This window comes from Chaetodon auriga, chromosome 22 (genome assembly GCF_051107435.1).
Source record: "Chaetodon auriga isolate fChaAug3 chromosome 22, fChaAug3.hap1, whole genome shotgun sequence".
In the NCBI taxonomy this organism is placed as follows: Eukaryota; Metazoa; Chordata; class Actinopteri; order Chaetodontiformes; family Chaetodontidae; genus Chaetodon; species Chaetodon auriga.
The window spans coordinates 16,790,604-16,813,936 of NC_135095.1; the positions used below are offsets into that span (position 1 = coordinate 16,790,604).

Consider the following 23,333-nt stretch of genomic DNA (forward strand, 5'->3'; position numbering starts at 1 on the left):
ACACACACACACACTCACACGCTCAAGGCTAACAGCAGCTACCCTCTCTGCTAAATTCACCTCAATTACAGGGTAAAGCAAAGTGACTTCCAGGATATAATTGATTGTTCTCAGCATGTCCAGCAGGAAGCCAAAATGACTTCTGCTGAGGGTTTTTCATCAAGCACAGTTTCAGCGTGCTGAGCAGTTTTAAATGATACCTCTGCTGTTTGTTCTAGGACTGCAAATCCAAACACCCCAAACCACGTAAATATCTCTAATTCTGTTTACCTAAAGCCTTCTCACTTAAAATCACCAGATTTGGAGACACTTCACCGGACAGGAAGAGTGGAAATGTGTAATCTGAGAGGTAACAGTAACTAAAGCAGATAAAAGTAGTGGAGTAAAAAGTACAGTATTTGAGCTGTGGCTGTTGAAGCTGTTGTTACTCATTAAGAGCACAAAGGGGCGCTGTTGTCATGTATTTTTCTCTACATACTGTTTAATTCACAAGCTGTAAATCAGAGCGTAACAGCTATAGATTAATTAAGTGTTGTTGTAGTTAAGATGCACGGGAGTAAAAACTGCAGTTGATCAGTGAAATGTAAGTTTTTCCAAGTCGCTTAAAGCACGTTTTCTGATTCAGTTCTCAAAACATCACATCATCTGATCAGCTGCAGTCCAAAAACTTGATTAATGATTTTATCTTTCAGGTCATATTTGGAGCAAACGTGTCAAACATTTGCTGGTATTGCTCGATCAAATGGGGATTTTTGCTGCTTTTGGCTTCTTTATATACACAATTCAATGTTCTTTTTTATGCAACAGTATCTCTCAAGTGCAGTTGAACATATGGCATTGGTAGCTTTTCATAAGAATAATGGCAGTAGTATTTTTATGGGCAGTAGTATTTTAGAATGTGTACTTTATGTACACATACATAGTTGATTTGATCCTCTGTCCTCTTTATCTTGATCCTTCGATGTCACTTCTTTTGCCCGTCTTTTAATACTTTGCTGGCTGTAACAACGTAATTTCATCGTTAGATCAATGAAGTTTTATCTTATCTGATCTTATCTTATATCACACATAAGTGCTGGACCAGAACATCAGTGTGGCCCATATGTATGAAGTGTGAACAGTGCCACTGACAAGCCAAACAAGGAGCTGCGTGACCCCTCCCTGATACTTTGGGGTCAGGTTATACAAGTCGCTTTTATAACGTGTGATAGGCCTTAATGCACCGTCACTAAGTATGTTGTCTCTGCAGCGTGTGACGATCTAAAAATCTAAATTCATGCAGTACTGCATGTACTGTACAGAGAACCAGTATCTGTAATCAGAACATTTTAAAACACGCAGTATATTAAGCTGTTCATCCAAACTCAAAGTTATACAGTGCTGTTTACGTAAACATGTAACTCGTTGGTGATGATATTGATTACATCACTGATTTGATATTCTGTTCCTACTTATGTGAGGATATCACCTGTTTCATGTTCCTACACGGTACCATTTGTTTTGATGCACCTTAACTTTTTCTACATGCGCATTAAAGATCGTCTTACGGCACCTGCTGTAAATAAAAATATACGTGTATTCTAGCGCTTAGAAACAGGATAATAACATATATTATTATGCTCTACTTTCATTTTTGGTTTTATGCATTGTCTTTATTTTTGTTTTCATCCTTAACTCCTTTTTATTTTACATCCATTTTTAGACATTTCGGAATCGCTGTATGAAAGGTGCTATGCAAATATAGGTTATTATGCTCACGTCACATAAACGCCTCAGGTTTCATCAGTGGCACTATGCACACTCCATACTGGGTCATCCTTCCGTCGGCACTGCCCACCCTCCATACAGAGATCCCTACAGGAACACTCCTATCCACCCTTCAGTTTACTCTTCTCTTACACTCTCTCTGAGCTGCTGGACCACCGACACCACCGACTGGACGCGCTGTCAATGTTCTGCACTTGGAGATGTCGCTCATAATCCAGATTCTAACAGTTTTGGGTGAGTCTATGTTTTTATTTCATGTTTTCTTTTTTAACCTGAAAGCTCACTGGAGGAATTTCATCGTCTGCAGCTGCCAAACTGCCTCACATCTCCAACTACAGCACATGTAATGAAAGCCACATGCAAACCATCATTCCCTGCCTTCTCAGAGGGTTTAAAAGAGGGGAAAATGTGAGATCTGACCACACAATGCGACTTCAAGCGCTGCGTGCGACCTCAGAGTGTCCATGTGATTTTCATTTGCCTTTCTGTTTCTGGACTTTACAAATCAGATCAGAAGCTGAGCTGTTTTGGGAGAGGATGACATGTTTTTTATCAGGTCATGCTCACTGACAGTCCCTCTCCTTGCAGCCCTGTGGTGGTCCGCTGGGGCTCAGCTGCCGGAGTTTGCAGATGTTTGCACGGAGGGCAGCTGCTACCCCGCCACCGGTGACCTGCTGATCGGCCGGGCGCACAAACTCACCGCCTCCTCCACCTGCGGCCTGAAGCAGCCGGAGCGCTTCTGCATCGTCGGACACCTGGAGGTAAGAAATAAACGAGCTGCTGGTCTGAACCTGGAGCACCAAGCTGAGCAGGGTCCATCTGTAAAGTCACTCATGTGGGAGCAACTGCGAAGGAAGGAGGAAGATAGGAGAGATGGGAAACAGTGTGTAGAAGAAGAAACTCATGTAAAACTCACAAAATGAAAGTTAGAAATGGCGGTTAAGTGGACAAATGAGTGCATATATGATTGATAGCAGACCAGCTAACTCCTGCTGTATGAAAAGCATCCCGTGTCACTGCAGAGGAAGACTCTAACAGGCCTCAATGACGAGCAGGGAGCAGCTGATGATGATGATGATGATGAGAAACAAAAACTTAAACCAACATTAATCAGCTGCAGAATTTCAAACTGCCATAAAACTTAATACTCGGTTTCCTTCTAAGTTTACTTACATTTGTGTAGATGTGTGTCTGCATCTGCCTCCTCCTGTAAATAATGTTCTCTGAATGAAGTTTTGAATGAATTCTGTTAAATGTTAACATTATCAGCAGTTCAGACGTCCTCCTGCTGCCAAGAGCTTTCATGCTGCGGTTATCCTGAACACAGCGAAGGCATTTCATGCTATGATCAGTGCTGCAACTTTATCTTCGGTAAATAAATCATGCTAAACATTAGCTTTGGTTAATTTTCTTGTCACTCGGTTGGAATAATGAACAGAAAGTGGGTCAGTTCTCTGTTTATTAAAGAATTCATTAAAGTGTAGCAGCACTTTGTACACTATATGTCATTTTTATGGCAGCAAATTATTGCTTATGAATTCTGGAAAGAGAAAGAGGGCAGTTAATGAATCCTTCATTACTTTTGAGAGTCCATCACGTCCATTAGGATGGAAACTGATTTAAAATGTCATGAAAATTAATGTGACCCCTTAAATTCTGCTTTTGTAAGCAGGGATTGACTTGTTAAACTTTGGCAGCACTTATTCTGTGCATTATTTTCTCAATGAATTACTCTTAGTATGTCATAAATCAGTGAAGAAACACCCATCACGAGCTCCAAGACCCTTCAAGTAGTTTGTTTGTCTGATTCACAGCCAGACACTTGAAGATATTTAGTTAACTGTCCAGAAAGATGAAGATAAGCAGCTCATTGGAGATGCAATCATCAAAGTAACTGCAGATTAACCGTGTCTAAAGCAGCGATTCAGTCAGCTGACTTATAGTTTCAGCTCTGCATCAAAACTACTCAGATAACATTGTGTGTCTGCTTGCCGTCTTGTCGAGTGGGAGTTCAGACATTCCTCTCTACAATAAAAGCGCTGTGTGCTTCACAGCCCCTTTCCTGTGTGCATGTGGTCCGGGGGCGAGGTCGGGAATATTCTCTCTTTATCAAACACCCTTCGGCGAGTTTGTGGCATGAATGGTGCTGTTATGACATCAGGGACACACTGCGAGGCCTGTCTGAGCTTCCTGAGGATGAGCACAGTCCTCAAGTATGAGCTGCAGATGAGGCGCGGTAGCAGGGGTGGGGGGGGCTGGGTAGAAGTGAGCCTGAAGTAGCAGACATTTTTTTCCCGAACGCTGCTAAGTGGAAGCACTTAGCCAGACTCTGCTCACGTTTCAGCACAGACAGAGTTGGCAGGAGCTCTGCGAAATTGAGAAACTTGTGTTGTTTGTTCACACGCTGCAAAAACTGTGAGATTTAAGAGTGTGTTTGTGCGCGTGAACCAGAGTTTAGCTCGCCAAGCCATGTGGCGTGCAGGCGAGGCCTCTGCTGCAAACATGGTGAGTGCATCATTAAACAGACACGGCACGAACAGGCACACTGGTATCGTGACGTGTACTGGACGTGTTAGTTTGACTTTTCTCTCTCAGCTACTATGTGGACGCCTCAAGCTTACAGCTTACAGGTGCAACCAATCTGCTGCTCTTCACTCTTCTGGGAGGGCTTTCCAAAATGTTCTGGACGCTGGCTGCAGTCATTCGCTCCCACATTAGTGAGGTTGGACATGGATGTTGGGTGTTAAAGGTCTGGCTCACAGATGATATTCCAGTTTCCCAAAGGTGTTGTTTGGGGTTGAGGTCAGGTCTCTGTGCAGGCCAGTCCAAACTGGGAAAACCATTTCTTTAAGGCTGTTAAGGCTTTGTGCACAGAGCATCGCCATGCTGAAACAGGACAAGATCTTCCCCAAGCTTAGCTACTGCTAAGATGGAAGCACACTATGGTCAAAAACAGCACTGTGCGCTGTTGCATTAAGATTTCCCTAATTGAAACTAATCGGCCAACTTAAATCAGGAAAACAAACCGACTATTATCACTCCTCCATCAAACAGAGCTGCTTCTAGACCTGCAAGTAGGATTCCATTTGTGGATCAACAGAAAATTCATCATTTAAGTCGTTTTTCAAGTAAAAATCTGCATTTCTATCATCTCACATGTGACGATTTGCTCCTCAGAAGAACTGAATGTCTGGAGAAATAACGAGCAATTTGAAGACCTCACCTTGTAATGTGCATTATATAATAATAATAATAATAATAATAATAATAATAATATTTAGTTGCAGCCCTGGTTGGTGCTCTGAGGGAGAGGAGAGAACACTGTATGTTTTATCTGTAACATGAGTGAACTGACACTTCAACACTCTCCGTCCATCAGGAGGAGAAGAAGTGTTTTGTGTGCGACTCCCGGCAGATGTACGACGAGGACAGCAACCCCATCAGCCACACCATCGAGAACGTGGTCACCACATTCGCCCCCAACCGCCTCAAGACCTGGTGGCAGTCGGAGAACGGTGAGAAGCGGAAAACGTCCGCGAGGACTGAATGAAAGAGACCGAACTGGTTTAAAATGAACGAAGGGCAGCGTAGCGTGTGAGCGCTCACTGGGGCCGTTCTCATGGGAGCTGAGCTCAGTAATGACTAGACAGGAGATCACAGAGCCTCTCGCTGCAGCCAATCACAGCAGCCGCAGGAGGCGGGGTTTACAGGTGTGCTGAGGAGAACAGGTGTGCGGATGGGAAACAGATGTGTGTCATCACTTGATCACATGAGACTTTAAAGTGGAGAAAAAGGAAGTGTGTAATGAGGCGGCAGGGCTCAGAGGGCTTCGCAGTGAGACTGAGGAACAGTTTTTACTCTCAGGAACAGTGGATGGATAAGAAAGTAAGATAAGTAAGTTGGGTAAGTTCACTCTGTAATAGCTGCTTAAAGACTATGACTAACACCATCGCAGCATCCTCAATCTGAGTCCTGGAAGAAATCGCATTCCAGTGAGTTTCCACACCAGCACCCCCGACCTCTGCGTTCCCACATTCATGCTGCACATGGACTCGCTGTTCCTGGTGAGTGGTGGGAATCTCTCAGAGGTGTGAGTCATGGAGGGGGCAGCGGCCAGCAGTGCAGATGGCTTTGGAAGAGCAGGAAGCTGCAGACACACAATGGCTTTGCATGGGATTTCCTAATTCCCTTGCACTAGTCCTCCAGTTACATCTTAGCTTTCCAGCTGGTTACAGCAGCTGTTGTTGGGTTCTGATTTATCCCTGTTTTAAGTGCTTCATAAGTGGAGTTTGGAAACCATTTCTTTCATAGATATTAGTTAGTTACTGTCTACACTCAGTTATGGCCAGGTACTGTCACACAGCAGAGAGAGCTAGCTAACTGACAGAGCCTAGCTCGCTAATGGGACATGGCCGACACACTGTATGACTTAACACTTGATCAAAACGCTGTTTAATAATCATTTAATCTGTGAAGACTTTAAATTAGCTGTTGTTTCTGAAGTTTTTTCACCAACTCTAGATGCTACAGTGACTTCTTATTTGCAGTTGATTGCTTTTGAATGGACGGCGCTACAAGTATCTCCCAGCAGCCAATGAACACATCACTGACTGAGGCATTTATTGGGTTTTAATTGTGCAAAGTAGCAAGTAGTTAAGACTTCAGCTGGTGCAACACAGTCCAGAACTGGATCTTAGATTAGATTCGTATGAGGGCACGACAGCGAGCCAGCTCACTCAAATGTAAACATGTGCCGAAAGAGTCTGTAAATATTTAAAAGGAAGTACGTAGAAGCGTGCAGGAAAGTCTGTCAGCGGTGTGTTGACGCTTTAACGGTGAGTTTTTATGAATGCAGTCAAGAAAGAGATTTAATTGTTAATTTCCTGCGTGTCCTTTTATCTGCAGGTGCGGAGAACGTGACCATCCAGCTGGACCTGGAGGCTGAGTTTCATTTCACACACCTCATCATGACCTTCAAGGTGCCTGTTGTCTCACACACACACACACACACACACACACACACACAGAAACACACACACATATATCATACAAATACTCCCCAACTCACGGCACGGAGATAAACACAACGTCGGACAGCTGCGGTGCAGGAATGTGGAAAATGGGTTTGGTCCCTGGAGAGCGGTGGGAAGAGAAGAAGGAGAGACGGAGGACGAGTTCGGAGCTGTGCAGTAAAAATCATTACCGGCACATGGTCGGCCATGACGGCGGCCAGCTGTATTCGTGCCTTTCATTCACACTGTATCTCTACATCATAGTCAAACAGTGTGTCCTGTCCCTTTAATATACACATCTGTAAGAAAAGAGTGATCATTTGAAATCTTTAAAATCAACTTCAGGAGAATAGATTCAGTTATTTTGACATCTGCAAGTACACAAAGATGCAGATTTTACTGCAGAAAAACAGAATGACTTAAACACAAGCAGTAATAATACACAGGTGTATACTGATCACAGTAGGTCCGTCGTTGCTGGTGATTTAGTGATTTTCAGTCCGTCTCTGTCGACAGACGTTTCGGCCGGCCGCCATGGTGATCGAGCGATCGATGGACTTTGGGAAGACGTGGCAGGTTTATCGCTACTTTGCCTACGACTGCGAGTCGTCCTTCCCCGGCGTGTCCTCCGGGCCAATGGTCAAAGTGGACGAAATCATCTGCGACTCCCACTACTCAGACATCGAACCGTCCACAGAGGGAGAGGTGAACTCATTTAACTTTTCTATTGATATTAGTGCTCAGGGATTTTAGGGAAAATAGCCTCTGGGTTCAAAACAGTCACTTCAATACAAGCCTGCCTTTCTCTCGCTCTCTTTTAGGTGATATTTCGGGTGCTGGACCCGGCATTCAAGATCGAAGACCCCTACAGCCTGAGGATCCAGAGTGAGCTGCTCCTAAATTAAATCGATAAATAATAGATTTCCATAAAGAAAGCTCCTCTTTGGCAGCTTTAAAAGCTATTATTGGCATTTTGTTGGCATTGTACAGCACTGCATGTTTCTATGAGGCGTGAACAGATGGACAAAGACAAAATTCAGAGAAGATTGAGCCGATTGTGAGAGAATAGAGGCCTTTGTGTTGTGGGAGGATTTGCTTCTGCTGTCTGATCCTGTCTGTCTTTAAAACTGTCTCTGCTCTGTTAATGTTGGTGCCAGATTACATTTTGATTTCCAGTAAATTTACTGGAAATGATGTAGAAAATAACCAAAATACCAAAATAATCAAGAGACAGAGTAGACTAAACAGGAACAGTAGCACCTGATTGACCTGAGCCTGACCTCTGACCTCTGACCTCTCGCCAAAGACAAACAACAGGTGAACCTGTTAAAGCATTTAGATGATTTCTAGTAACTGTTGAAAGTCTGTAGTCCAGCTAACGGCTACCTGGAGCAGACTTTCAGGGGTCAGAGGTCAGACAGGAGAGCACAGCACGGAATTTCACACGTGGAAGCCACCCGGCCTTTGAACACACGCCCACATCCAGCCTGTGACACACACACATGTGGTGAATGCTGCAGGTGTGTGAGGAACAGCGGCGGCGTCTTTGAGGTCCAAAACTCGGTGAGAACTTCGTGTGGTTTCCAGAAGAGAGGTTTGTCTAACACGGGTTAAGTGAGGCTGCTCAAAGATGTGTGTGATAACGCTCTGATCTCCCGTGTGTGTGTGCAGACATGCTGAAGATCACTAACCTCCGGATGAACTTCATCAAGCTCCACACGCTGGGCGACAACCTGCTCGACTCCCGCGACGAGGTGACGGAGAAGTACTACTACTCCCTCTACGACATGGTCGTACGCGGCAACTGCTTCTGCTACGGCCACGCCTCCGAGTGCGCCCCGATCGAAGGAGCGCCGACTGGGGTCGAGGGCATGGTAAATCAAACGCACCCACGGTCAGCTAGTGGAAGAAGGAAGTACAGAACAGAAAATATGCAAGAATCAGCATGTATTTCATTTCAGCGTGACACTAGAAGGAGATGCTGGACTGACTGTTAGATCCCAGTCCTGCAGCACGGGACCAGCTGCTGCTCATTATTGTGTGTGTGTGTAGGTCCACGGCCGCTGTGTTTGTAATCACAACACCGAGGGACTGAACTGTGAGCGCTGTCGAGACTTTTACCATGATTCACCTTGGAGACCTGCAGAGGGAAGGAACAGCCATTCCTGCAAGAGTAAGAACAAAAATACTAAAAATAATACTAATACTACCACAAGAGGAAAGTCTCTATACAAATGAAATGAAATGTGTATTTTTAAAAACACCCGCTCTCTCACCTTCTTTCCCAGAGTGTGAGTGTAACAGCCACTCCACGTCGTGTCACTTCGACCTGGCCGTGTACATGACGACCGGCAACGTGAGCGGAGGCGTGTGCGACGACTGTCAGCACAACACGGTGGGCCGGCAGTGCGAGCAGTGCGCGCCCTTCTACTACCAGCACCCAAACCGGGACCTGAGGGACCCCAACATCTGCGAACGTCAGTCGCCTCTGCGTAACCTCCGACCCCTGAGTGTTTCCCACCACGTTGCTCCTCTTTATGGCCCACTCCACTCATCACACAGTCTGTTAAAATGCATGTCGGTGTCCTCCTCCTTGGACAAGCACCACCTGGAGCTGGACTTTGAAGTGAACAGCAGAAAGTAGCTGCTGTTACATGCTGATTGTAATTACCTGCTAAGTGCTGGGTACAAGTGGAAATAGTGCTGTGAAATGACAAACAGCCGCCCCCGTCGCTTCTCCACTTCACAGCACTCGTCTTTTAAATTACACTCAGCTTTGGTGCGACTCTGCTTTTCGTTATCTTGTCCAGACTCACAAACATGCAGGTTGTTTGTGCTGCATCATCTGTTACGGAAAATGTTTTTCTGATCTCGTGACCTGAATTGTCTCTCGAGGTGTTTTCACATGTTCTGAGGACGTGCGATGATCGGCTTTTCTGTCTCTGCAGCGTGCAACTGTGACCCGGCGGGGTCTCTGCAGGGCGGGCTGTGTGACGCTCGGACCGATGTGGCAGCCGGACTGATCTCAGGCCAGTGTCGGTGCAAAGCCAACGTGGAGGGCGAGCGCTGTGACACCTGCAGACAGGGACACTTCGCTCTAGGACAGGGGCCTCAAGGCTGCCAGCGTGAGTGACCTTTAATTAGTTACAGTTCAGGCCCCTGAGTTTCTAAATTGTATTATCTGTTAAATATCTCAGCTCACACAAAATCTAGAATTTGTCGTTGTTGTTATTAGTTATCCACATTGTTCAGCCTCTCTGTGAAAGGCTGATGACTAAAGATAAGGAAAACTAACCATTGGATGGAGGCTGGACATTGTTCGTGAATAGTTTCACTTACCATGAAACATTTGCTGTATTTTAATTTACTCCTGGAAATATAACAGTGTTTATTATGGTAGTCAGAGCTCCTTTGATTTGTCCATTAGTTAAAAAAGCAAAACTTTAATCCTAAAAACCCTTTAATTTCAAAAGCTGTTCATTAACAATTTAAACAGTAGAAAATATTCTTTGGTTTCCACTTAAAACTTAAACAATGCTTATAATCCATTATACCATAAAACCCCAGTAAAATACCTTTTATGGGGATAATTTTAAGGTGGAGCATTAAGGTTTGGTAGTGACTTCAAGGAGCAAACACACACGCTGTGTAGATACGCTGCAGTGAGACACACTAATCTGTCGCTTCATTGTTTTGCTGTGTGTGTTTTGGCAGCGTGTACCTGTAACCCGCTGGGCACTCTGCCTGGAGGAAGCTGCGATTCGGACACGGGAAGCTGCTTCTGCAAGCGCCTCGTCGACGGACATAACTGCGATGAGTGTCTGGTGTGGATCTACACTTAACTGTCAGCCTCAGTTTGGATGTTCCACCTCTGTGTGTGCGGTGTGTGTAAACAGTCTTTTCTCTAATCTTTCCCTCGTAGCCGCAGCACTGGGGACTGTCCAATGACATGGACGGCTGCAGACCATGTGACTGCGACCAGGGCGGGGCTGTCAACAACAAGTATGAGCTCTTTAATCAGCTGCCTAATTGATTCATTTCCAGTTTAGTCACAGCACGCAGTGTGTTTTTACATGAGTCGTGTAACAGCTGGAGTGCACCTGAAAAGGTTTTAATAAGGAATTATTCGTGTACAGAGTGTAAATATATGTGGACGCCGTCTGTCTGTCCGCAGCTGTGACCCTCACTCGGGACAGTGTGTGTGCAGGGAGCACATGTTTGGGCGCCGCTGCGATCAGGTCGAGTCCGGCTTCTACTTCATCGCTCTGGATCACTACACCTACGAGGCTGAGGACGCCAAGCACGGACCTGTGAGTGTGCTTATTTTACCTTCGCGTCTATTCAGTGGTGCTTTCCCCCAGATATGTTCAGCTGTGTTGGTCTCCGTCAGGGTGTGACGCTGGTGCCGAGGCCTTATCCTCTGGGTCGCAGTCCTACGTGGACCGGCATGGGCTTTGTTAACGTGCCAGAAGGAGCCTACTTAGAGTTCGCCATCAACAACATCCCCGAGTCCATGGACTATGACATCCTTATTCGCTATGAGCCGCAGGTAACACACACTCACACACAGACATAAACAGGATTTGGATTTATGCATTTAGCAAATGGAAGAGTTTGAGGGATGAAAGCAGGGTCGAGGACAAACTGTTGAAATGTGGATCTGACGGACATGCAGCTCCATCGTTCACCCGCAAAAGTTCAATGATGTCTTCAAATGTGCATTTTGTCCTCAGTTTTGCTTCTCGGAGTTTGGATGTTTTTGCTCCCTTTTTAAGAGGCCATGCTCTTCAATTTGACTGTTTTTGAATTTGACCATTATCACTGGAAAACATGATTCAGCAGGATTTCTATGAAGAGGCTGAAACATGAGACTGTGCCTTTGAGCATCTCTCATTTTACATTGTTAGCATTGAACAGCTGTAGTTCCTTAAGACTATGAGAGCATGCTAATGGCTCAGAATGCTAACACAATGATTTTGTTTTATGTTGGTAAAAATTTGACAGTTAAACACTTTATTGTCCAGAATGATGGTTCCTTAGAATATGGACCGAAGACCCCAGGACACACGTTTACTACTAGAACTGAAGAAAACCAGACAAAACGAAGATACACAAAACATTTGTTGTGCTAACTGATGTCAGATGCTACTCACATAAGAACAAATAACACGTGTGTGTGTGTGTGTGTGTGTGTGTGTGTGTGTGTCTGCTGGCAGCTGCCAGAGCAGTGGGAGCAGGTAAACATCCGAGTGCAGCGTCCCGTATTCAACCCTCCAAACTACTCCGATCACTGCAGCAACTCCATCCAGAGCGGAGACGCGCAGTCCATCTCTCTTCCACCTGGATCCAGGTAAAAACATGAGTGTAGCTCACTGTGTGTGTGCAGCAACACACCCGCTGCACGCACACACTGACCGCGTGTTGTCTTTCAGACATGTGCTGCTGGTGATGCCGGTGTGTTTCGAGAAAGGACTGAACTACACGATCCGTCTCAGTCTGCCTCTCTACTCGTCAGTCAGTGACGTCCAGAGCCCGTACACGCTCATCGACTCCGTACGTTGAAGTTTAGTTGTGCATTCTTTGACCCCTGACTTGTCTTCATGGAGACGTCCCACACAAAGACTGTCCTGTTGGTCTTCTTAACTGTTAAGTGCTGCTCTGTTTCTTCTAATCTGTTTTCCCAACCTCTCCTCGCCCCCCTCCTCTCGTCGTAGTTGGTGCTGATACCTCGGGTCAGGGAGATGGACATGTTCCATGGGGTCGACGGTGAGGGGGCGTGGGATACGTTCCAACGCTACCGCTGTCTGGAGAGCAGCAAGAGCGTCGTGAAGAGCCCCATGACCGACATCTGCAACGACTACATCTTCAGCGTCTCTGCTCTGCTGCACCAAGGAGCCATGGGTGTGTGGTTTTATATGTGTGTGTGTGTTTAATGTGTGTCATAAGTTTTGATGATCATACAAGTGATTTTTCCTGACGTTCTAAATAAATCTCTGCTCTTCTTTCACTTGGTCTTCTCAGCGTGTCAGTGTGACCCTCAGGGTTCGCTCAGCGCCGTGTGTGAGTCCAACGGGGGTCAGTGCCACTGTCGACCCAACATCGTCGGCAGGAACTGCGACCGCTGTGCCCCGGCGACGTTCCTGTTTAGTCCCGCCGGCTGCAGACGTAAGTGCTGTGTGTGTGTTAATGTGCTTAGTCAGCCCAGGAACAGGAAGTGGAATGATTCAGATCTCGCCCTCAGCCTGCGAGTGCGACCTCGGGGGCTCCATCACCGCCTTCTGCCATGAGGCGACAGGCCAGTGCGAGTGCGTCCCGGGTGCGACGGGGCGCCGGTGTTCCCACTGCCTGCCGGGCTTCTGGGGCTTCCCTCAGTGCAAACCCTGCCAGTGTAACGGCCACAGCGAGCACTGCCACCCTCAGACTGGAGAGTGTCAGGACTGCAGAGACTTCACCACTGGACACCAGTGTGAGAGGTAGGCTGATGTGGATTTAGACTGAACTGTTGGGAGTCTGTAAAACAAATACGTCCTTCAGCCAAACACTGGATGGAAAGTGAAGATCTCAACAACCTCTGGCCAGATTTCCATGAACTGTGTGTGGATATTCATTGTCACCAGAGGCCATTTTCCTGACCTTTCTTCCTCTGATGTTTCAGACCAAAATGTCCAATTCTATGCAAGAAGTATCAAAGATTTAACTGTCACAATGCCATCACACACACATGCTCCCAAGAGGATAAACCAGAGCAGTTTTTGGTGGATTGTGGGTTGAGGATGCTGACGAGTCCATGTCCAGTATCAAGTCTTCATAGACTCATTCAGTTTTAGCTGAAACTCCCTTCATTGTGTTGCCCTGATAACTTCACCTTTTCCTTTACCTCCAGGTGTCTGGACGGTTACCACGGTGACCCAGAGCTGGGCTCAGGCGGCCACTGTCGCCCCTGCATGTGTCCCGACGGCCCCCGCAGTGGGCGCCAGTTTTCCGACAGCTGTTACCTTCTGGGTGATACCAGCCAGCTGGTGTGTGTGTGCAGCTCTGGCTACAAAGGTACAGAAACGCACACGCTGAGCATCTCACACTAAAGCCCCGACTGAGGTTGAAAACTCACTTCCTGTTTCCCTCCCTCGCCCAGGTGCCAGGTGTGATGAGTGTGCTTCCGGTTATTTTGGGAACCCTCTGGTGCCCGGCGGGCGCTGCTTGCCCTGCCAGTGTAACGGCAACATCGACATGCACGACCCGGAGTCTTGTGACGCTCGGACGGGCGCCTGCCTCAAGTGCCTGTACCACACCGACGGCTACGGGTGTCAGCACTGCAAGCTGGGTTATTACGGCAACGCTGGCACTCAGAGCTGCAGGAGTGAGTACAGCTGTTAATATGACCTCTGACTGTGGATGAATGACCAAGAGGTGAACTGAGCAGGATGTTCCAGAGTTAAAAAATGAGCTTGTATGCAGGTGATGCATTATCTGTTAAATATGGGATGATTTGCATACATTTCAGTTCACAGATAATATGACGTCCAGAAAACAATTTCTCAAATAATCTTAATGGAATCTGATCACAACGTCTGATAAGAACCAATCTAGGCTTTAAAAGAGATCTTCATCAAAGCTGTTTGCGTATGTTAACCTTCAAATACAGTCAATACTCACACATGCTGCTGTCAGCAGTTTCAGCACTAGTTGAGCCCTGACTGATATCCCCTCTGTGCAGAGTGCATGTGCTCCCCGGTGGGTACGGCACCCGAGGCCTGTTCATCCCCTGACGAGTGCGAGTGCGATCAGCACAGCGGTCAGTGTCCCTGCCAGCCCAACGTGGTCGGTCAGAACTGCGACCGCTGCGCCGTCGACACGTGGAACATCGCCGGCGGGACAGGCTGCCAGCGCTGCGACTGCGACCCCGTCCACTCCTTCGGATCCTCCTGCAATGAGGTGAGACACGGTGATGAACATCAGCATCATTTCCTGCATTAGCAGCGCAGCGGCTGCTCCATGATGCGTAGCCGAACTGAATCCCAGCGCTGCACCGCAAAATCTTGTCTGTCAGTGAGCTGTTGTTGCCAGAGTTTTCCTTACACAGTTTTCCAAACAGTTCTCGTTGACAGCAGAAGCTGCAGCGCGGCAGTAAGTCACCGTGACCGAGCCGTCCAATCACTGAGGCCTGTTTGTGTAGCTCTTTATATGTGGACTCCAGCTGTTTGGGAAAAGCTCCTCTCTGTTTTACTTCTGTGTGTGTATACACAGAAACACACACACACACACACACACACACACACACACACACACACACACACACTCATTTGGGTTTCTGTGTTTACTGGCTGCTCTCCATCAGAGGAAGGAAGTCTCAGAATACACTGTGGAATAACTGAATGCAGCCTCTTGTATCAAACTCTAAAGGTTCATTGTGTCTGCTGCTTTAATCCAAAGGTTTTCTCACCTGCACGCCTTCTGTCTGATGATGTTCTGTTGGCCTGATGTTCTGTGTCTGTGCTGCTCCTGCAGGTCACAGGACAGTGCTCGTGCAAACCCGGGTTCAGTGGCAGGACGTGTCGGGAGTGCAGAGAGCTCTTCTGGGGGGATCCAGAGGTCAAATGTCACGGTAAGTCATCGGCATCAGGACAGATCCTTCGTGCCTTCTAGTAAAAGTGTCTTTATGTCTTTTGTGTTGTGGTGGTGTTTGTCTGACGAGAAGAAAAACACTTTCCAACAGACGAGGGACAGTCCTGCGTCTGCTCTGACATGTTTCCACCCCTCAGAGTTTATGTCATTTATTTTATGTCAACACAAAGTAAATATGTATTGAAATGTGTGAGGACATTCGACACCTTTGGTTCCTGTAAGTGGCATCAAAAAAAGACCATTCCCGAAACAACGTCGTGTCGCCTGTGACAGAGAAAAATCACTCGACCCTGTGGTTCCCCTCAACTGTTTGGAGCTTTTCGGCATGGTTCAGCTCATTGTTTTGGGTTTCTTGCCCACAGCTTTGTTTTGGTTCACTTTCATTCGCTCGAGTCGGTGGAGAGAAACTGAAAACTGAAACAGAGTGAATGTTGTGATTGGAGTCACTAAGTGGGCAGAAACATGATTCTTAATCGATGCTAACGCAGCTCTGTAACTGCTGGATGTTGCTGTAGTTGTGTGTTTACAGCTCGTTTCCACCGAGTGGCCCAAAAAAATGAGTTCAGGAAGGTTTAACTTCTCTTTTTTCCCCAACAATGTTCTGCCTGGCCTGTGCAGCAGCTTCGCTCACTTCCTGCTTTAATGGAGAGCTTTCTGACGTTCACTCCGGTCCTCAGTATGTGAAACGTATGAACAGTTCGACTGAGGCCAGCCAAGAACACGCCACTGTCAGGCCGTAAAAAACCCTCGGCTCTCTTGTTTATATGTTTAGGCATGTGGATAAAAAAAGACACGAGTCCTTCACTGTTCACCCAATAAGGATGTAACTCTGGAAGAAATGTCAGCGTGCGGAGCCGAACAATGGAAAACATCCTGCCTGTGCCGTATTTGTTCTCACTTCTCATGGGATATGATTCCCCCCCAGTCACCATGATGGAGGATGTGAGCTTTATATTGTTTTTCCATGGTTTTCTGCTCCTTCTTGTGTCTGTGTGTGCTCCTCGTTATGTACGAGGAGGCATTCCAGTGGTGGCGCTGGAATGAGTTGGTTTTGTTAGACAGCGATTACATGTCAGCAGCAGTGAATCAGCCAGTTGGAGCTCAGTATCCCTCTCTGATCCCGCAAAGTTTTATTGTCTGCTGAACAAACTGCTGGAGAGGACATCTGCAGAGATGTGCAGCTGACAGTAGCTGGCTCACCCTCAGAGAAACAGAGCGGGAGTCCGAACGAAAAAGAGGCCGAGAGAGGGAGGGGATCTGGGAATGACCTCTCCTCCCCTGCTCATGAGAACCAGATGTTCTCCAGAACTCCCAGGCATCCCATTTTCGTCATTCGCCAACGCCCACAGGGCGCAGGAATCCTGAATTATTCCCGCTGTATTCCCTAAAGGTCTGTTAAGCCGTTAAACCAGCTGGAGCTTACTTTCGATATGCACAGATGATACGCTAATGTGCAAATTCATGGGAAATCTGAGCACTGTGGGCAAATGTGTGGGAGAGATGTGCAGTTCTGTGAGAGAGTGCTGATAATAAAGCCTTTTAAAGGCCACCGCAGCTGAGAGGTTGTTCTCATGTCCAGATTTTGGTGTCAGAGGTTAAAATGTTTGTCTCATCTCCATCTTTGCATGTTGAGATCTACAGGGACCAAACTGGACGACTGTTACGAGTCTGTGGCTGATGTGAGGCACATCCCTGTAGACAGATAATCACCATTTATGACAAAAACAAAGCTTCAAACCAAACCTTCTTCTCCATAAATCACACAAATGAATGCAGCGAACTGATGGTGGAAACGCTGCATTCCTTCTTTCAGATTCACACCAAGCCTCCTCTTCGTCCTCTTCTTCTCCCCTGGGGAGGGAGGCTTAGCTCTTTGGAGTGGGGGGGGGGGGGGGCAGTATGACCTTCAAGGTCATGCTCATGTCTTAGTTTATTTACTGAGGTGCTGGATTTTGAGTAAACTTTGTGTTCAAATGGCTTGTTTCCCTGAGGAGACGTCAAACTGTCGCACATCTCCTTTAACTGTTTCATGATTTATTATTATTGGTCCATTAAGCCTCACATAACTCTTGATGGAAAACAAGTTTTATTCGAAGGTTATATTTAGTGCATCGGCTAAATGTAAGTGCTTACAAGCTTGACAGAAGTGATAGCCAGTAAAATCAGCTGTTTGGATTGCAATTCAAACTGTAAACTCAGTTCAACGCGCTCCATTAATGAGCAGATATTTTACATTCATTTCCTTCAGATATGTACATATATTGTTTTGTAAGTTGTGCTTTATTTCACCTTATGTCTTTGATGGGTTTCTGTTTTAATTAGTCAGAGCTGGAGCCGTTGAGCTCACAGTGTAGGTCTGATAAATTAATGCCCCAGTGTGCAGGATTCAGTGACATCTAGTGGTGCGGATCGAGATTGCAATCAACTGAACACACCTCCCCTCAACCTCCCCTTCGCTCACGGCTAAAAGCATGAGAGATCCTCTTTAGAGTCAGTGTTTGGTTTGTCCATTCAGGGTTACTGTAAAAACATGGTGGTCAATGAATTCAACTGAATAAAAATGTTTGTGGATACAATATAGTAAAACATTTGAATGAATTACACAAGGAAAAGAATTCAAATTATCACCAGATTTCACAGTATTTCTCGGTCTCTGAACTTGAGTTATATGAACTCATGTATGTAGCACGTAGTGATTCGTCCTGGATTATTTTAGACTCCTGACTTTCCTCTCTGCGTCTCCAGCTTGTGACTGCGACCCTCGGGGCATCTCCAGCGAGCAGTGCCATCGTGCCACAGGTCAGTGCACCTGTGTGGAGGGCGTGTCTGGCCCACGCTGCGACAAGTGCGCCAGGGGCTACCAGGGTGAGTTCCCCGACTGTCAGCCCTGCCACCAGTGCTTTGCTGTGTGGGACACCGTGGTCGGCGAGCTGACCAATCAGTCTCGACGTCTGGAGGCCCAAGTCACAGAGCTCCAGAGCACTGGAGTGACGGCGCCGTATAAAGAATTAGTCAGCAGCCTGGAGAGAAACGCCAAGGCCGTCAGAGAAATAGTAGAGAGCAACCCTGCAGCAGTGAAGCTTGAGCAGATACAGGACCTGACGCATCAGATCGCGTACGTACACAAACAGATTTTTACACCTTTGACACCTTTTTGTTCGAGTTCATGACTGTCTTGTTTCTTCAGCGGTGTGATGTCGTACCTAAACGGGAAGCTGAACACGACGGAGGAGGCCTTGAACCTCCTCCACAGTGACGCCAACGCCACCGACGCAAACTTGGACGCCCTGACTGCGGAGGTCAACGAGCTGGATCTGAGGGTCCAGGAGCTGAGACAGCAGGTGTACGACGCCAAGAACGCCAACATCCAGGGTGAGAAACCAGAGTGCAGGAGAGAAAATGTGTGTTTTTTCAACCTTTAAATCTTTCTCCGTGTTGTTTTTCATATCAAAAGTCATGTTAAACCCTAATGGAGTAGAAATTACTGTAACCCAGTTTCACTCGTGCTGACATGCCCTGACTCCCAGAAATAAATCATTCAATTCCCTAATTTTACTGTAATTTTGTCAACCCATAAAGAAAAACTTCATCCTGCAGTTTATCAGTAACATTACAAGTCAGCACATCTGGAGATACGTGGTTTTCACTGGACAGGAAGGGTGTGAAAAATTATAATCTGAAAAGTAAGTGAAGCTGTAAGAAAAACATAGTAGAGTAAAAAGTACAATATTTTCCTCTGAGAAAGTTGCATAAAATGGAAATACTCAAGTAAGAATACAAGAACATCAAATGTGTACTGCATACTGTACTTCAGTAATAGTACTCAGTTACATTAAACTGCTGCTTGTGTGTGTTTTCAGGTGCCATGGACACCATTGGAGCTGCACACATGCAGTCCACGATGGCGGAGCTCCGCGCCAACGCCTCCACCAGTGATCCGAGAAACACGGTGGAGCAGTCGGCCTCAGTACGGAAAGCCACGGAGGACAAACTGGGCAGCGGTCAGAAGGAGTTTAATCGCAAGCACCAGAGAAACTCGCAGAAGCTGGACAAACTGTCCACTGAGCTGGATACCTTTGACCTGTCGCCTCTTAGTGAGCAGGTGAGAAACTCTGAAGGACTGGATGTTTCTAGAAATCTGTCATGTCTCTATTATAAAGAGGCAGCATCTGAAAATGGTCCATTCAGAATGAGGCTGGGTTCGGAAAATCACATGAGCTGTCTGAAATTCACGGTCTTGCCATATTCAGAATAATAGTGGAATCGTAGCGTGCGTGTGAATGTACTCAGTGTTGACAAAAATCCAACCTGACTGACTGATGCTCACTTTGGGTTTGCTGTCACTCTGCAGACGTGCGGTGGTGCAGCTGAAGGCGACGGCTGCTCCGGCGCCCCCTGCGGCGGTTTGGGTTGTGTCGGTGAAGACGGAGCGCCTCAGTGTGGCGGAGAAGGCTGTCAAGGCATCGTCGTGACTTCCAAAACTGCTCTCAAGTCGGCCAAAGACCTGGACCAGGAGATCCTGGCAGCAATGCAGGAGGTGGACAAGCTGTCCAGGATGGTGAGTGAACATTTAACTTCTTCAGAATAATTCAAGAAAGATGTGAGCGAGTCGCTGACTTTGTTTGCGGTCAGGTGTGGGAGGCCAGCAACCGCGCAAACGACGCCAAGATGAACGCGATGGAGGTGCTGGTGAAATCCAACCAGAGCAAAGAGAGAGTGGAGCAGAGCAACGAGCAGCTCCGCAACCTCATCAAAGAGATCCGAGACCTGCTCAGCAGTGAGTCCACCACAGACACAGACCCTGCAGAGCCGCTGCATCCGTCCATCGGCTCCTACGGGGACATGTTAATCTCAGAGTCAGTTATAGCTTTGTGTTACTCCTAATGGGAGTCTGGTTTTAAAAAAAAAAAAGGTAAAATATTGAGAACAGACAAAATTATAATCCAGTATTTTTAACCATGATTGATTTTTAGATTTCTAATATTTAGGAAGAGGTCTAAAATAAACAGACCGTCCATTGTTGATGACTGTTGTTTGAAAACTCGGCGAAATAAAGGATCAGCTGTGTTTCGTTTGTGGTCATCCAGATGAGAAGGCAGACGTTTCAGTGATCGAGGCGGTGGCCAACGAGGTGCTGGCTCTGGAGATGCCGACCTCGACGGAGAAGCTGCAGGAGCTGACGAAGGAGATCAGGGAGAAGGTCGGCACGCTGACCAGCGTGGAGTCGATCCTCGTTCAGAGCGCTGAGGACATCCGGGCCGCGGAGACGCTGCTGAAAGAGGCCAAGGCTGCCAGGTGACACGCACGCTTCAATCTGGAGCAAAAATACACCGTTAACATCCACAAGATGGAAACTCACTTCTGCCAAATCACAGTATAGTGTTTTTTTTGTAGCCAGCAGGGGTTTTGTGAGATCTTTCCTTTAGATTCAGAGCCTAAACATTCACACTGTGTCCCTCAGCGAGCAGGCGTCTAACATGAAGGAGACAGCAGATGTGGTGAAGGCAGCCCTGGATGAGACTGAGCGCGCTCAGAGCATCGCCATGGACGCCATCCAGCTGGCCCAGAACAACACCAAGGGCACCCTGGACCTGCTGATCTCTGTGAGTCTGACCTCTGACCTCCAAGATCACAGTACAGCGAGGTTATAAAAGTGGCTGTCATGGGAATAAAACCACCATCAGTCTGAAAATGGTGGAGTTGTATTAGAAATTAGGCCTGTTTGAGTCTCTGAAGTGATGGATATCAACTGTGAGAACTGAGAGATGAGTGATTTTTCATGTGTTTGTCTGCAAAATGTCAAAAATCCTCATGTCCAGCACAATGAAGCTGAACCCAAACTGATGTGTTAAAGTCAGAGTAACAGTCCAAAAGCACCAAGAGACTCAGTTTCCAAGGAAATCATCAAAGGAGTGGACGAATCAACAGACAGTGTGTGCTGTTTATTTGACCATTAACAATACGTCCATTTACCGCAAGTGTTACCAACATTGGACCAAAAGCTGGGGCTCCACGTTAGAAAGAAAGTTCAGTCAACTTTACGCTGAACTGTTGTCAGGTGACTGCTGGTCTCAGCGTAGTCATTCAAAGTTCCCATTTTCCCTGAAGATGTCTGAATTTTATGCTTTGTAGACGAAGTGATGAGTGCAAACAGTTCACTTTTGTTGAAAGTTTAAAACAAACATGTACGATGAAGTGATCTTGATGAAATATCTCTATTTTAAAGTTAGATTTGGTTATTTTTCCTGATGGAAGCATTCAGAACACATGATTCATTCAAGGACTGTTGGAAATTTGCTAATCTGATGATTATTTCTGTTTTTACAGTTTCTGGTCCTGATAAATGGTGTAATTTTAGGGACTGTTTTTAAATGGAAACATGCTCACATGGTTAGGCCGGCCGGTCGGCTGTGTCATCCAGAGGGTTGTATATATGTGTGTATGTGTGTGTGTGTCAGGTGGAGTCGGAGACGGCCACGTCGGAGCTGAAGCTCAGTAACACCACGGGTCGTCTGGTTCAGCTGGAGAGGGAGGTCGGGCTGCTGAGACAGAACAAGCTGGAGGTGAACAACGTGGCGGAGACGGCCGACTGGATCTCCAACCAGGCCAAACAGAACGCAGAGGAGGCCCAGCAGGTCTCACACACACTCACACACACACACACACACACACACACACACACACACACACACACACACGTTTTCATCCTCTGCCGTCATCCCAGCAACACTCGATTGTTTGTGTGAAGGAGTTTGATGTGGAGGTGAGAGATAAATTCGAGGAGGCGGAGGACCTGGTGGAGGACAAAGGGGAGTCGGTGCTGCAGGCGAGGAGGAGAGCCGACGAACTGCAGCAGGAGGCCAAAGAGCTGCTCGCCCAGAGCAGCAGCAAGCTGCAAAGACTGGGAGGTGATTGGTCACAGCATTTGTTGTATTTTCACGGCTTCTCTAACAACTGCTGTCATTTCATCAGAAGTTTAAAGAAAGCGTGCGTCCTACAGACATACGCACATGTAACAAAGACCAAACACAGAGATCAGTGTGTTGTAGCTCAGGGCCCAAAATCAGGTATTGGAACTGCAGAAAACCAGTAAATATTCATATTTAAGAAGCGTTTGGATTGAAAAATGACATTAACTGTCAGTCAGTCATCAAAATCGATGCAGATTACTCTTACATAAGCGTTTCAGCTTAAACGCAGTTTTAACCAATCAAGTCACACTGGAAAGATGCTAAAAACACAGTCAGATGAATTAAAGAAAAATGCAAATAAATAGAGATGAATGTAAAAAAAGCAACAGTTCAGACAGTTTCTGTGTTTTCAGAGTTGGAGAGCTCCTACGAGTCAAACCAGCTCATCCTGGAGGCCAAAGCTGCAGAGCTGGCCGAGCTGGAGCAAACCGTCCGGCGGATCCTGGAGGAGATCAGCCACAAAGTGACGCTGTACAGCACCTGTCTGTGATGATCACCTGGACGCTCCCTGATCGTCCCCTGCATACTGCCTTTGATAGCTGTTAGGACCAAACACTGTAATATGTTTGACACCGTCAGCGCCCAAAGTCTGGATTGTGTGTGAGCCAAAAACTTACCACCCAAATATTTTGGACAGCCGAGCCGAAAAGGATTTTAACAATGGAAAGAAGCTTTAAAGCTGCCAAAGATCGTGAAAGTACTGAAATAGTCCCAAAGAAAACCACTAAAGGCCAATGTGACCTCAGTGCTCCAAAGCAGGAACGTGTAGAGATAAATTCAGCTGTGTGAGATGCCACAATCTGTCTGTTTAAATATACGAGTCAGCGTTTTTGATGGAAGTATTAAAGCTCTACGTGTACTCAATAAGCCCAAAGCTCTGAAAACATTACCTGGACCAAAACAAACCATTGTGACTGTTTGTGTGACTACAGATAAATATTCCATTTTGATTAGAAATGAA

General features: G+C 46.6%; 1 protein-coding gene across 1 annotated transcript; it reads left to right on the plus strand.

Moving 5' to 3' along the window:
• The first annotated feature begins 1,907 nt into the window (after positions 1–1,907).
• LOC143315069 (laminin subunit beta-1-like) lies at positions 1,908–23,333 on the plus strand. The gene is made up of 33 exons (XM_076722515.1): positions 1,908–2,001; positions 2,356–2,528; positions 5,147–5,282; positions 6,673–6,746; positions 7,296–7,484; positions 7,601–7,664; positions 8,451–8,653; positions 8,832–8,952; positions 9,068–9,256; positions 9,728–9,904; positions 10,494–10,603; positions 10,702–10,781; positions 10,954–11,089; positions 11,170–11,328; positions 11,996–12,129; positions 12,212–12,332; positions 12,494–12,680; positions 12,801–12,944; positions 13,021–13,252; positions 13,663–13,826; positions 13,912–14,136; positions 14,494–14,711; positions 15,285–15,381; positions 18,147–18,516; positions 18,589–18,773; positions 19,262–19,503; positions 19,753–19,959; positions 20,034–20,178; positions 20,489–20,696; positions 20,863–21,004; positions 21,860–22,036; positions 22,150–22,309; positions 22,726–23,333. The coding sequence occupies exons 1-33, from the start codon at positions 1,968–1,970 to the stop codon at positions 22,860–22,862; spliced, it is 5,340 nt and encodes a 1,779-aa protein (XP_076578630.1). The 5' UTR covers positions 1,908–1,967; the 3' UTR covers positions 22,863–23,333.

Coding starts and splice junctions, on each gene's coding strand:
- LOC143315069 (XM_076722515.1), top strand. CDS start 1,968: ATGTCGCTCATAATCCAGATTCTAACAGTTTTGG. Junction 10,604..10,701: donor ATAACTGCGATGAGTGTCTG/GTGTGGATCTAC, acceptor TTTCCCTCGTAG/CCGCAGCACTGGGGACTGTC. Junction 18,774..19,261: donor CAAGAACGCCAACATCCAGG/GTGAGAAACCAG, acceptor GTGTGTTTTCAG/GTGCCATGGACACCATTGGA.